The 14,057-nt window shown below is 44.5% G+C and overlaps 1 protein-coding gene across 3 annotated transcripts in view; it reads left to right on the top strand.

Moving 5' to 3' along the window:
- The first annotated feature begins 285 nt into the window (after positions 1–285).
- UBE2G2 (ubiquitin conjugating enzyme E2 G2) overlaps positions 286–14,057 on the top strand; it is a 34,636-nt gene continuing 20,864 nt past the window's right edge. The window contains exons 1-2 of one of the 3 annotated variants that reach the window (XM_023192940.2): positions 480–614; positions 4,158–4,445. In XM_023192940.2, the coding sequence (XP_023048708.1) occupies positions 4,403–4,445 (43 nt within the window). In that variant the 5' untranslated portion in view covers positions 480–614; positions 4,158–4,402. Of the gene's footprint in view, positions 615–4,157; positions 4,446–13,663; positions 13,683–14,057 lie in introns of those variants that run through there. The other 2 variants (XM_023192931.3, XM_023192948.1) reach the window with 2 other exon arrangements.

The raw sequence follows: 14,057 nt of genomic DNA on the forward strand, positions 1-14,057 counted from the left end.
CTCCAGCGGAGCCGCACAACACGTGGAGAAAACGCGCCAGGACAGCCAACCTTCCCACCTTTTCAAACCTGAAACCCGGCCGGTCGCGGGCGGTTGGAACCTTCAGTGCAGACCAGCGCCCAGCGCCTCAGGCGCCTTGTTCCCAGTCCCCGACCGCCCCGCGACCTCCATCTCGTCTCCGCCCTCCCTCCCCAACCTCAAACGCCGTCCTCCCGCCCTTCGGCAGCGCGCTGCTGGCACAGAACAGGCAGCGCACACACTAGAACAGGCGCCACCGTTCAGGAAGTCTCTATAAGACCAGGACCCTGAGGCCTCTGTAAGTGCCGGGACCGGAACCAACCACGCAGAGCGACTAAGGCCAGGGCAAGAGCCGAGAGAACCATAACGCGCTGCCGCCGTGGAACTCCAACCGCCCCGATAGCGCGCCTCAGCGATTGCGCACGCGCGCTACGCACCACGCCCCGGAAGAGTTCCTGGGCCCGTGACGGTGACCGGAAGCAGCCCCCGGTGTCGGGGCAGGAGGGAGGCGCGCGTCTGAGGCGAGGTCGCTCAGCGCAGCTGTTGCGGGGCCATGGCGGGGACGGCGCTGAAGAGACTGATGGCCGAATACAAACGTGAGTTCGGGGACCTGGGCGGTCAGCAGCGTCCCGCATTCCTGCTCCGGGGCCCACGTCGTCCGGCGGGGCAGGGGCAGGGAGCCTGGCGGGGGAGCCGGGCCCGGGGCCTCCACCGCGAGCCCCGCTGTGGGTCCCGCGGAGGGCCGCTCTCTGCGCCCGCTGCCCGCCCTCACGCGTGAAGTGAGGAGAAGCCTTCCCAGCGTCAGTAAAGGCAGCGCCGGCGCCGTGTTAGTGGAGGGCACACACAGTTGAGTCTTTGCGGGCTTTTTTCCCCTCTTTTCTATTAATTCTTTTCTTGGCAGCCTGGAGAACGTGCAGTGAGAGCCTGGGGAAGAAGGCCTGAATTGCTGCTGAGGAATTGGGGGGGGGGAAGTGTATGCGTTAAAAGGGGAAAGACTCGTTGGTGGAGCTTTAGGTGAAAGGTCAGATTTTGGCTTTCCCTCTAATGAAGGAAAAGGGCTTTTGAACAGTGCCACCTGTCACTCCTCCTAGGTAGTGTTGAGAAAACCTCATGAGTGCTTTCCTACCCGGTACGTTAGATATTTCTAATGTCTGAGGAGAGCGAAGGGAGAAATGAGAACCTAGGAACACTCGGCATTCCATCGTTCTACACCGAATTCCCGCTCGGAAGAACTGCTGCGAGAAGTCTTGGAATGCCATTGTGTTGAAAGCGCCAGAAACCTGACTCGCCGGCGGAGACAAGATAGTAGCCGACTAAGAGCAGGGCCTGAATTCAGACCCGGCCTCTCTACTCCTTAGGTCTTTGACCTTGTTCCTCTCTCGCAGTCTCTGCAGTTTCTTTATCTTAAAAGGTTAAAGTTGATACTGCAGGTGAAGTGCTTAGCAAAATACCTGATGTGTAAACTCTTGATAAAGTTAGCCGCTGCTTTTGTAATTAGATTGAGGGTAATTTTGGAAGAAAGTTAAAAATAAGCTAAAATAATGAATGTGATAAAACAAAAATAAGTGGTGAATATACATGTAGCTTGATTTCGTATAGCTGTATTGGTGACACTGCACAGTGAGAGTTGATGTTTGGCTTAAGCAGACCAAAACATTGCAAAAACAGGTTCACTCACGTATGGTCATTCATCCCTTGGTATCTGGAGGGGATTGGTTCCAGGCCCACCTGCAGATACCGATGCTCAAGTCCCTATGATGAAGTGGCGTGGTATTTGCATTTAATGTATGCATAGCCTCTCATAACTTTTAAATCATCTCAAGCTTTACTTCTAGTACCTAATGCAGTGTAAATGCTGCACAGTTATACTGATTTTTTTTACTTGTATTTTTAAATCGTTATTTTTTTCAAATATTTTGTATTCCTGGTTGGTCGAATCCATGGATGTGCAGCAGCAGATACGCGGCCTGCTGTAAAAGTTAAAATAACGCTCGCCACCTAGTGTCTGCTAAAGCAGAACATAGAGGCACACTCACTTTCCCACGCGCTTTGCTTTATTGAGCTTCACTTCGCAGATCTTGCATATTTTACAAGTTTACAAGTTTTTTACAAGCAACCCTGCATGGGAGCAAGTCTATTGGCACCATTTTTGCTCACTTCGTGTCTCTGTGTCATATTTTAATCTATTACGGTGATCTGTGATCAGTAATCTTTGATGTTACTATTGTAATTATTTTGGGGCATCATGAACCATGCGCATAAAAGATGGTAGTCCTAATAAATGTTATGTGTGCTTCACTGACTGGCTGTTTCCCCATCTCTCTCCCGGCCTCTCTCTTCCCTGAGACAAAACAATATTGAATAGGCCAATAATAACGGTAGAGTGGGCTGAAGTGTTCAAGTGAAGAGTTGCACTCCACCCACTTCAAATCAAAAGCTAGAAATGATTAAGTTTAGTGAGGAAAGAATGTTGAAAGTCAAGATAGGCTGAAAGCTGGGTCTCTTGCACCAGTTAGCCAAGTTGTGAATGCAAAGGAAAAGTTCTTGAAGGAAATTAAAAGTGCTGCTCTCTTGAACACAATGAATGATAAAGTGAAAAAGCCTTACTGCTTATATGAAGAAAGTTTTAGTGGTTTGGATAGAAGATCAAACCACTCATAACATTCCCTTAAGCCAAAGCCTAATCCAGAGCAAGGCCCTAACTCTTCAGTTTTATGAAGGCTGAGAGCAGTGAGGAAGCTGCAGAAGAAAAATTGGAAGCTTGTAGAGGTTGGTTCATGAGATTGAAGTAAATAACCTGTCTCCATAACATAAAAGCACAAGGTGAAGCAGCAAGTTCTCTAGAAGATGTAGCTAAGATCAAGATGAAAGTGGCTCCTAAATTAAGCAATAGATTTACAAGGTATGTAAAATAGCCTTATGCAGTATTGGGAAGAGAGATGCCATATACAACTTAAACAGCTGGAGAGAAGTCAGTGACTGGCTTCAAAGGACAGGCTGACTCTTGTTAGGGGCTAATGTCGGTCACTTTAAGTTGACTTTGAGTTGAAGCCAGTGCTCATTTATCATTCAGAAAATCTTAGGGCTCTTAAAAATTATGCTAAATCTACTGTGAGCTCTAGAGATGGTACAACAGCCTGGATGACAGCACATCTGTGTACAGCATGGTTTACTGAATATAAGCCCACTGTTGAGACCTACTGCTCAGGAAAAAAAAGATTATTTTCAAAATATTATTGCTGACAGTGCACCTGGTCACTCAAGAGCTCTGATGGAGATGTATAAGGAGATAAATGTTTTTATACCTAACATAACACCCATTCTGCAGCCCATGGATCCAGGAACAATTTTGACTTTTATTTAACAAATACATTTCATAAGGCCATAGCTGCCATGAAAGGTGATTTCTTTGATGGATCTGGGCAAAGAAAATCAAAAGCCTTCTGGAAAGGTTTTATTATTCTAGATGGCATTAAGAACATCTGTGATTCATGGGAGGTCACCGTATCAACAACAGGCGTTTGAAAAAGTTGATTTCAATGCTCATGGATGACTTTAAGGGGAGGAAACAACTACAGATGTGGTGGAAATAGCAAGGGAACTGCAGTTAGAGGTGGAGCATGAAGATGTCACTCAGTTGCTACAATCTCATGATTAAACTTGAACAGATGGGGATTTGAGTCTTACAGATGAGCAAAGAAGTGATTCTTGAGACGGAATCTACTCCTGGTGAAAATGCTGCGAACATTGTTGAAATGACAAGAAAAGATTGAGACTATTCCATAAACTTAGTTGATAAAGCAGCGGCAGGGTTTGAGGGTATTGACTCCAATATTGAGTGAAGTTCCACTATGGGTAAAATGCTGTCAGACAACATCACAGACTACAGAGCAATCTTTGGTGAAAGAGTCAGTCCCTGTGGCAAACTTAATTGTCTTATTTTCAGAAAGTACCACAGCCACTCCTCCCTTCAGCAACTACCACCCTGATCAGTCAGCAGCCATCAATATCCGGGCAAGACTGCACCAGCAAAAAGATTATGATCTGCTGAAGGCTCAAATGATTGTTAGCATTTTTTAGCAATAAAAATTAAGCATATTTTGGCAAATAATTTTTTTTTTTTTTTTTTTTTGAGACAGGGTCTTACTCTGTCGCCCAGGCTGGAGTGCAGTGGCACAACGACAGCTCATTGCAAGCCTTGACATCCTGGGCTCAAGCTATCCTCTCACTTAATCCTCCTGAGTAGCTGAGACTGCAGGCACGTGCCCCTACACCTGGCTGATTTTTCTGTCTTCATCTCGACCTCCCTCCATGTTGTCAGGGTTTGACGAAAGTGACTCCATTTTGATTCTGACAGCGTTCATACTAGAACAGAGGATTGGATATGGGAAACTGTTACTTCTGTGTCCTCGTGGGAAACCTGGCTGGTGGGTCAAATGTGTAAACACCTACCATTTCTTGGTGTCCTGGTGTGTTTGTGTCTCTGTTTTAGTTTTATTTTAGTCCTGTTTCTAGGGTGAGGCTAGACTGTGAGCAGCCATTTTCTCATTTTTACTGAGAAGAAAATCATTAAACCCCTGCATAGGAAATTAAGTTCAGGCTGCTGCTTCAGGCCAGTCTTTGTGTTGTTGAACTTGTATTTTCTAAGGATATTTGCATTAGCAAAGATGTGTTCTCCCTTTTACTGTCCTGACAAAAGCTTCATCTGTTATTTCAATTGTCAATTAGTTTGCAGTAATAAAACCTAAATAATAGTTGATTTCCAAAGGTTTGTCACAGAAATGTATTGTGTGTTTTCACATGTTAACATGAAAGTTTGGACTATGTGTAGAAGGTAGAACTCTAAACATACCTCCCTAAGATTCCCATGCCCTAGTTATTCAAGCACTTTCTAGTACTGCGGTGGAGGGCCTTTGGAGATGTAAGTAAGGTTACTAATCAGCTGATCTAAAGAGAGGGAGATTATTCTCCATTACCCTGGAGGATCCAATAACATAAGGCTCAAAAGCAGGCAATGAAGGCAGGATGGGGGCGGTCAGAGAGATTCAACATATGACAGGATCTCTACCTTCTGTGGCTGGCTGTGAAGATGAAAGGAGCCATGAGCTGAGGAAGGTGGGCGGCCTCAAGAAGCTGAGAATGACACCAGGCCAACAGCCCTGTGGAACTGAATTCTGTTAGCAGCCTCAATGAACTTGGAGTGGCAGCCCTGGTGAGACTGAGCAGAGAACTAGCTGGCCCATGCTGTGTCCAGGCTTCTGACACTTGGAAACTCTGAGATCATCAATGAGTATTGTTTTAAATCACGAAATTTGTGGTAGTTTGTGTTACAGCAGTGACAGAAGATGAATACAGTATGTTATTGAGGGGGCTTTGTTTTTCCTGTATCTTAATAATGTGACAAAATTTAGTGTTTATTTTTTGTGTATCTTAACATCTAGTTTGTCCTCAAAACATATTTTAAGGTAGCACATTCCAGTATAAAGGTGGACTTGACAGAATCAATCTGTACATAGAAGGGGTTTAGATAGATTTGGATAGATGTTCAGGCCCACTTTATTGTATTTGGGAATAGTCATAGAACTGCAGAAATTTAGAGGTGGTAGGACCTTGGCTATGATTCTGTTTAGGCCCCCTAATTTTACAGATTTTGTGGAATTGAGCAACAGACACGATGATTTTGCCTAGGTTCACAAACGGGAAAAGGAGAGCCGGGAAAGAACTCAGTTGTTCTAAACTGCTGTCTTGTCTTGATTTCCTGTTTTTATTCATCATCCAGCCTTTCCTAGGAGTGTCAGAGATAGACCCAGGTAGAAGTGGGCTGCCATACAAAGTGCTACCCATAGAGGGCTTAGCATAACAGAAATGTATTCTTTCATAGTTCTGGAGGCCAGGCATCTGAAATAAAGGTGTTGATGGGGTCATTCTTCCTCTTGAGGGCTCGAGGGGAGAACCCTTACTTGCCTCTTCCAGCTAATGGTGGTTGGTGGTCTTCCTTGGCGTTTATTGGTGTTCTCTTGCTTGAGGTAGTGTAATTCCATCCTCTGTCTCCATCTTCACATCGCTGTGTGCATTGGTGCCCATATTCTCTCTTACAAGACCACCAGTAATTCGGTTTGGGGCCCACCTAATTGATGTGGCCTCATTTTAACTCAATTACATCTTCAGAGACCCAGTCTGGTCCAAATAAGGTTACAGTCACAGAGCCTGGATATACCTGAATTTTCAGGGGACACTAACCCAGTACGGTATCTAATTCCTATTAGATAGGATTTAATTCCTATTAGATAGGATTAGAACCCAAAACTTACGTGTATGAAACTGAGCTCTAAAACTGAGCTCCTGCGTTTTCCACTGTCATTGTTCACACAACCTTACCCCTCTGCACTTACAGCAGCCTTGTTCTTCCAGTTGTTGGGCTAAAATCCTTAGAATGTCCTTAACACCTCACTTTCTTTTATAGCCATGTGTAATCTGGTGTCCTTCCTTCAGACTTCATCCCAACCTTCACTCACTGCTCCCTGCTGGTCCAAGCGCCTCTCACCTCTAGCCTAGATTCTTTCCTAGAATCCAGCTGGTTCCTCTACCTCCTGCTCTTGACACATTTTCTTCTGCCCTCACTGTGGCAGAGAGTGATCATGCCGCCGTGCTCCGGACCCTTGTCGCAGCAGAACCAGAGTCCTCACAGTGCCCTGTGTGACTCTGCATGCTCTCCCCTGGCTCCCTCTCCTCCAGCCCTCCTGGCCTAATTGCTGTCCCCTAACTCTCCGGGCTTGATATGCTCCTCTCCTGGGCTCCTGGGTGCAGTGACACTTTCCTTCCCTGGCTGGTTTCGTCACTTGTGCCCTCCCTGCTACAGGGAGGAGCCCTCCCTGAACCACCAGGCCCAGTCTGTCCCTTCCTATTACTGTCGTGTTTCCCCATGATGTCCCCTTTGTAGTTTTTAAAAACTTTATTTTTGTAGAGACAGGGTCTTGCCCAGTTTTAAAACTTTTGTTGTGAAGAATATTGTATATGTAGAAGAATAGAAAAGATGTATGTTCAGATTAAATGATAAAATGAATGTCTGTGTCCATGGCACCAGTTTCAATGGAACAGTGGCAGCAACTTGGAAGTCTTTGTGCTCCTTCCTGCCACCACCAAAACTTAACTGCCCTTCTGAATTTTGTATAAGTCTTTCTTTTCTTTATATATACCACTTAACATATTGTTTACTTTGACCTGTTTTTGAACTTAGTAGAAATGGAATTATACAATATGTGTTCTGTGAAGCAAATCTTTTGCTCAGCCTTGTTTTTGAAATTCATGTATGTTGAAGCATTTACAGTCGTGTCACTTAATGCCAGGGTAGTGAGAAACATGTTGTTAGATGACTTCATCATTGTATAAACATGTACTGCAGGCAAAATGTAACACACATCATTAGTGATCAGAATCTCTCAGCTCCATTAGAATCTTAGGGGACCCTCTTCGTATATGCAGCCTATCCTCTACTGAAATGGCATTAAGTGGTGCATAACTGTGGCCTTAGTTTATGTTCACTGTTGAGTAGTATTTCATTTCGTGAATAAGCCACAATTCATCCATTCAATCATTGGACATTTGAGTTATTTCCAGTTTTTTATTTTTACAAATAATGCTGCTGTGAATGTTTTTGAATATGTGTATTGGTGAACACATTTGGGTCGTAACACAGGGTCACAGAACACTCATAATCAGCTTTCCTTGGTAATGCCAAACTGTTTTTCAGTGTGGTTGTCCAGTATGTATTGCTTTCAGCAGCAGCTGATCATTCCCAGGGCTGATCATGGTTGCTAACACCTTGGTGGTGTACTATATTTCGTTTTTAGCGATCTGATGAGTATGATGTGGTATCTTGAGGTTTTAATTTGTACATCTGTGATTCTGAATGAAGTTGAGCATCCTTTCATGTAGATAGGCCATTCATGTTTTTTCCTTTGTGAAATGTCTGTTCATTTTTTTTAAACCAATTTTAGATGAATTGTCTTTTTTTATTGACTTGTAGGAGTTCTTTATATAATCCCATCCCTTTTTCTACTCCTAGTCTTGTGTTGGTTATATATGCTATAATTATTTTATCCCTGTTTGTGCTTCATCTTTGTAGCCTTTATGCTGTCATTTTTTCCCCAGCCACCTTTAAAAAAAAAGATTTGAGGTACTATTGACGTATAGTAAATTGACATATTGAAGCATACAATTTGGTGAGTTGTGATATGTGTGTATTCCCATGAAACCATCACCACAGTCAAGGTGATGAATGTGTCTATTATCCCCAAAAGTTTCCTCCTGCCGCCTTTTTAATTCATCTGTCCCTTCTTCCCTTCTGCCCCAGTTCTCAGGTGGTGACCCATCTACTTTCACTTACCATGTAGGTTGTTTTGTACTTTCCTTTTATCAGACTTATTTCATTCAGCATTATTATATTGAGATTCATCTGTGTTGTTGCCGGTGTCAGTATTTTGTTCTTTTTTTATTGCAGAGTAGTAGTCCATTGCATGGATAGACTACAATTTGTTTATATATTTACCTGTTGATAGACATTTGGATTGTTTCCAGGTCTAGGCTATTAGAAATAAACCTGCTATGAACATTTGTGTACATGTCTTTCTGTGGATATATGCTTTTATTTCACCTGTGTAAATAACCAGAGTTACAATGGAAAGTGTATGTTTCATTTTTAAAGAAATGGCCAAACTGTTTTTCCTCCAGTTCACATTTCACTAGCATCTGTATTAAGCGATCCCATTGCCCCACGTCCTTGCTGACACTTGGCGTGACCAGTTGTGTTTTTTGTTTTGTTTTGTTTTTGAGACAGGTTCTCTGTCACTCAGGCTAGAGTAAAGTGGTGCAGTCATGGCTCACTGCAGCGTCTGCCTCCCAGGCTCAAGCAATCCTGCCACCTCAGCCTCCCCAGAAGCTGGGATTATAGTTACATGCCAACTCGCTTAGTTAATTTTTGTATTTTTGGTAGAGATAGGGTTTCACCATGTTGCCCAGGCTTGTCTCGAACTCGTGGGCCCAAGCAATCTGCCCGTCTTGACCTCCCAAAGTGTGGGATTACAACTGTGAGCCACTGTGCTCATCCAGTTTTTAAAAATTTTAGCCATTCTATTGGGTGTATAGCAATCTTACTGGGGTTTTATTGTTTTTTTTTTTTTTTGAGACTGTCTCGCTCTGTCATCCAGGCTGGAGTGCAGTGGCATGATCTTGGCTCACTACAACATCTGCCTCCTGGCTTCAAGTAATTCTCCTGCCTCAGCTTCCCAAGTAGCTGGGGCTACAGGCGCGTGCCACCACACCTGGCTAATTTTTGTGTTTTTAGTAGAAACGGTTTCACTGTGTTGGCTAGGCTGGTCTCTAACTCCTGACCTCAGGAGTTCGCCTTGGCCTCCCAAAGTGCTGGGGTTACGGGCGTGAACCACTGCCCCCCCGGGCCCTTACTGAGGTTTTAATTTGCATTTCCATAAGACTCATGATGTTGAGCATCATTTCATGTGTTTATTTGTCATCCATGTGTCGTTTTTGATGAAGCGACTTGAGTCTTTGCTCCTTTTAAAATTGTGTTGATTTTCTTAAGTTTTATGAGTTCTTTGGCTGGGCGCAGTGGCTCATGCCTGTAATCCCAGCACTTTGGAAGGCTGAGGTGGGTGGATCACGAGGTCAGGAGTTCAAGACCATCGTGGCTGACACAGTGAAACCCCCATCTCTACTAAAAATACAAAAAATTAGCCTAGCGTGGTGGGAGGCGCCCGTAGTCCCAGCTAGTCAGGAGGCTGAGGCAGGAGAATGGCGTGAACCCAGGAGATGGAGCTTGCAGCGAACCGAGATCGTGCCACTGCACTCCAGCCTGGGTGACAGAGCGAGACTCCGTCTCAAAAAAAAAGGAGGGTTTTTATTATTTCAATGAAATTGAGTTATTGACTTTTAAAATATTTCTTGCTATTGTGTTATATTTAAGAAATAGTTGCCAAACGTTAGGTGGCAGTAGGATTTTCTCCTGTGATTTTTTTCTAGATGTTTTATAGTTTCAGCTCTTGTATTTAGGTCTGGGATCCGTATAATAAAGTTTTCCATATGGTGTGAGATAAAGGCCAAGGTTTGTTTGTAAATTATTTGTAAATGGCAGTGCAGTTGTTTCAGCACTATGTTTGCTAGGGCTGCTCTACCACAAAGTGGGCATGGCTTAAACAACAGAAATGTATTTCCTCATAGTCCTGGAGGCTGGAAGTCCAAGATAAGGAATAGGGCAGGGCTGATTTCTTCTGAGGCCCTGTCCTCTATGCCTGTGTCCTCGTCTTTTCTTATAAGGACATTAGTCAGATTGGATTAAGGTCCACCCTAATGACCACATTAATTTTAATTACCTCATTAAAGGCCCTAGTCATACACTTTTCTCCACCTTGTTTTTTTTCATGTAATATGTCCTGGAGTTTGTTCTGTATTAGCATGTAGAGGTATTTATACCTGCACAGTATCCCACTGGTATATGTATCATAATTTGACTGGTCCCCTGTTGGTGGACACTCGAGTCCTTTTTAATTTCTTTTTGTTTTTACAAATAGTCCTGAAATGAATAGCCTGTATATACATCTTTTATCTTCACCAATGTTATCTGTGGGATGGATTCCTAGAAATGAAATTGCTGGGTCAAAGGTTAAATTTATATTTCACTGTGTGGTGGCTATTTGTTAAGCCACTATTTTAAGTGGCAAGGAATGGCCTCTGAAAATTGCCCTGATACTAAGATTCGTATCTTTTTTTGAACTTGTTTCTTATCAGTAAACACGAAGCTGTATATTATTTTGTGTGCGCGTGTATATGCTTTGGAAGCAAAAAAACAAAACGGAAAAAATCAAGTGTCCAGTACCATTCCCTCCAGCCTCTGAACTCTGCAGTTCTTTATTGCTGCAATTCTTTGTTGACCAGTAGAGGCCACTGTTGAATAACAAAGCTGGCGGGACGGTCAGCGCACACCTGGGCAGGTCTCTGTGCAGAGCCTGTATCACCAGGAGCAGGTCTGGAGCTGCAGTTTTTAGACCACCCTTTCCCCTCCCTAAGGGAGGGTGTCACACAGGGGAGTGCCAAAGGGGAACTCCAGATGGAGAATAAAGCCAACTCTCTTTGGTACGAGCTCTTCTTCATAGTTCCACGAAAGTGATTTGTAAAACTTTTGTGTATTCTGCTGCCAGGCTTCTACTTAGTTGCCCACTGACATTGTGTTTCTCCCGCACCCCACCTGCTTAGCAGTTCACAGTCTGTCTGCCTTAATCTGTTATTTTTTTTCTTATAATTAGGCGATTTGGCTTGAGACACAAGAATGGGACTAGATTTTAGATGACTTGGTGTAGGAAGCCTGGCAAATTGGGTTCTGTGGTTATTTCTCCTGATCTATTCCATACGAAGAAGCACAAAGGGAGACCATCAGGGTGTGTCTTGTGAAATCCAAGGTCTTAGTCTGCTTGGTACTTGACCTCATTCACATTCAATTCCCACCCGCCCCTGAAATGTTTAATGCACTTGGCCCTTGGGGCCAGCACTTGCCTTTGACCTGCCTTGCTGGCCCCTCCTTACCACTCTGTCTCCTCTCACTGCTGGGTGTCGGCACACCCTTGTGACAGCGCTTGGGTCTCTTCAGGACCTCTGTTCCCTGGATCAGGGCTTCTCAACAGGTGTTAGTGGCATTTTGAGTGAAGTAATTTTTTCCTTGTGTAGGCCCTGTTCATAGCAGGATGTGGGTTCATTAAACGGTTGATGGATATGTTAGCCCATTCTTATACTGCTATAAAGACACTATCTGAGACTGGGTAATTATAAAGGAAAGAGGTTTAGTTGACTCACAGTTCTGCATAACTGGGGGGCCTCAGGAAATTTATAATTATGGCAGAAGGGGAAACAGACCTCTTGTCAAGGGGATGGGAGAGAGAAGAGCAGGAGAAGAGAAGAGCAAACCAAGGAAGAACTTGCCACACACTTACAGAACCATCAGTTCTCTTGAGAACTCGCTATTATGAGAACAGCATGAGGGAAACTGCCCCCATGGTCCAGTCACCTCCTACTAGGTTCCTCCCTCAACACTTTGGGGATTATAATTCAAGGTGAGATTTGGGTAGGGACACAAAGCCAAACCATATCATTTCTCCCCCGACCCCTCCCAAATCTCACGTTCGTTTCAAAACCATTCCCTTCCATTCCTTTTCAAAACAAATCATGCCTTCCCAGCAAGGCCCCCAAGTCTTAACTCATTTCATCATTAACTCAAAAGTCCAAGTCCAAAGTCTCATCTGCAACAAGGTAAGTCCTTTCCATCTAGCAGCCTGTAAAATCAAAAGCAAGTTAGTTACTTTCAAGATACAATGGAAATACAGGCATTGGATAAATACTCCCATTTCCAATGGAAGAAATTGGCCAAAACAAAGGACTGCAGACCCCCATGCAAGTCCAAAATCCAGTTGGGCAGTCATTAAATCTTAAAGCTCAAAATGATCTCCTTTGTGACCCCATATCTCGCATCCAGGGCACACTGATGCAAGGAGTGGCTTTCATGGCCTTGGGCAGCTCCGCCCCTGTGGCTTTGTAGGGAACAGCCCTCCTGCACCCACCCCCTTCGGCTACTTTCATGGTGGGTGTTGAGTGTCTTCGGCTTTTCCAGGTGCACAGTGCAAAGCTCTTGGTGGATCTGCTGTTCTGGGGTCTGGAAGATGGTTGTCCTCTTCTCACAGCTTCACTAGACAGTGCCCCAGTGGGGACTCTGGGAGTTCCAACCCCACATTTCCCTTCCTCAATGCCCTAGCAGAGGTTCTCCATAAGGGCCCTGCCCCTGCAGCAGATTTCTGTCTGGACATCCAGGCGTTTCCATACATCCTCTGAAATGTAGGTGAAGGTTCCCAAATGTCAGTTATTGAATTCTTTGCACCCACAGGCCCAACACCACGTGGAAGCTGCCAAGGCTTGGGGTTTGCACCCTATGAAGCAATAGCCTGAGCTGTACCTTGGCCCCTTTTAGCCATGGCTGGAGCTGGAAAAGCTGGGACACAGGGCACCAAGTACCAAGGCTGCACAGAGTAGCGGCGGGGCTGGGCCTGGCCCAGGCCCACAAAACCATTTTTCCCTCCTAGGCCTCCCTGCATGTGATGGGAGGGGCTGCTGCCAAGATCTCTGACATGCTCTGGAGGCATTTTCCCAATTGTCTTGGCGATTAATATTTGTCTCCTTCTTATGTGAATTTCTGCAGCTGCCTTGAATTTCTCTCCAGAAATTGGGTATTTCTTTTTTATTGCATCGTCATGCTGCAAAGTTTTCAAACTTTTACTCCCTGTTTTCATTTTAAACACAAGTTCCAATTTCAGATCATCTGAAGTTCAGAGTTCTACAGATCTCTAGGGCAGGGGCAGAATCTCACCATTCTCTTTGTTAAAACATAAGAAGAGTGACTTTTGCTCCAGTTCCCAAGAAGTTCCTCATCTCTTTTTCAGATCACCTCAGCCTGGGCTTCATTGTCCATGTCACTATCAGCATTTGGTCAAAGCAAGTCAGCAAGTCTCTAGGAAGTTCCAGACTTTCCCACATCTTCCTTCTTCTAAGTCCTCCAAACTGTTCCAGCCTCTGCCTGCTACCCAGTTCCGAAGTTGCTTCTACATTTTCAGGTTGTCTTTATAGCAGCACCCTGGTACCAATTTACTGTGTTCGTCTGTTTTCACACTACTGTAAGAACTTCCCTGAGACTGGGTAATTTATAAAGGAAAGAGGTTTAATTGACTCAGTTCCCCATGGCTAGGGAGTCCTCAGGAAACTTAGAGTCATGACAGAAGCCGAAGGGGAAGCAAGTACCTTCTTCACAAGGTGGCAAGAGAGAGAGAAGAGTGAAGGAGGTACTTTCGAACACTTACAAAACCACCAGATCTCATGAGAACTCACTATCATGAGAACAGCATGGAGGAAATTGCCCCACGATCCAGTCAACTCCCACCAGGTTCCTCCCTCAGCACCTTGAGATTACAATTCAAGATTAGATTTGGGTG

Source organism: Piliocolobus tephrosceles, chromosome 19 (assembly GCF_002776525.5).
Source record: "Piliocolobus tephrosceles isolate RC106 chromosome 19, ASM277652v3, whole genome shotgun sequence".
NCBI lineage: Eukaryota > Metazoa > Chordata > Mammalia > Primates > Cercopithecidae > Piliocolobus > Piliocolobus tephrosceles.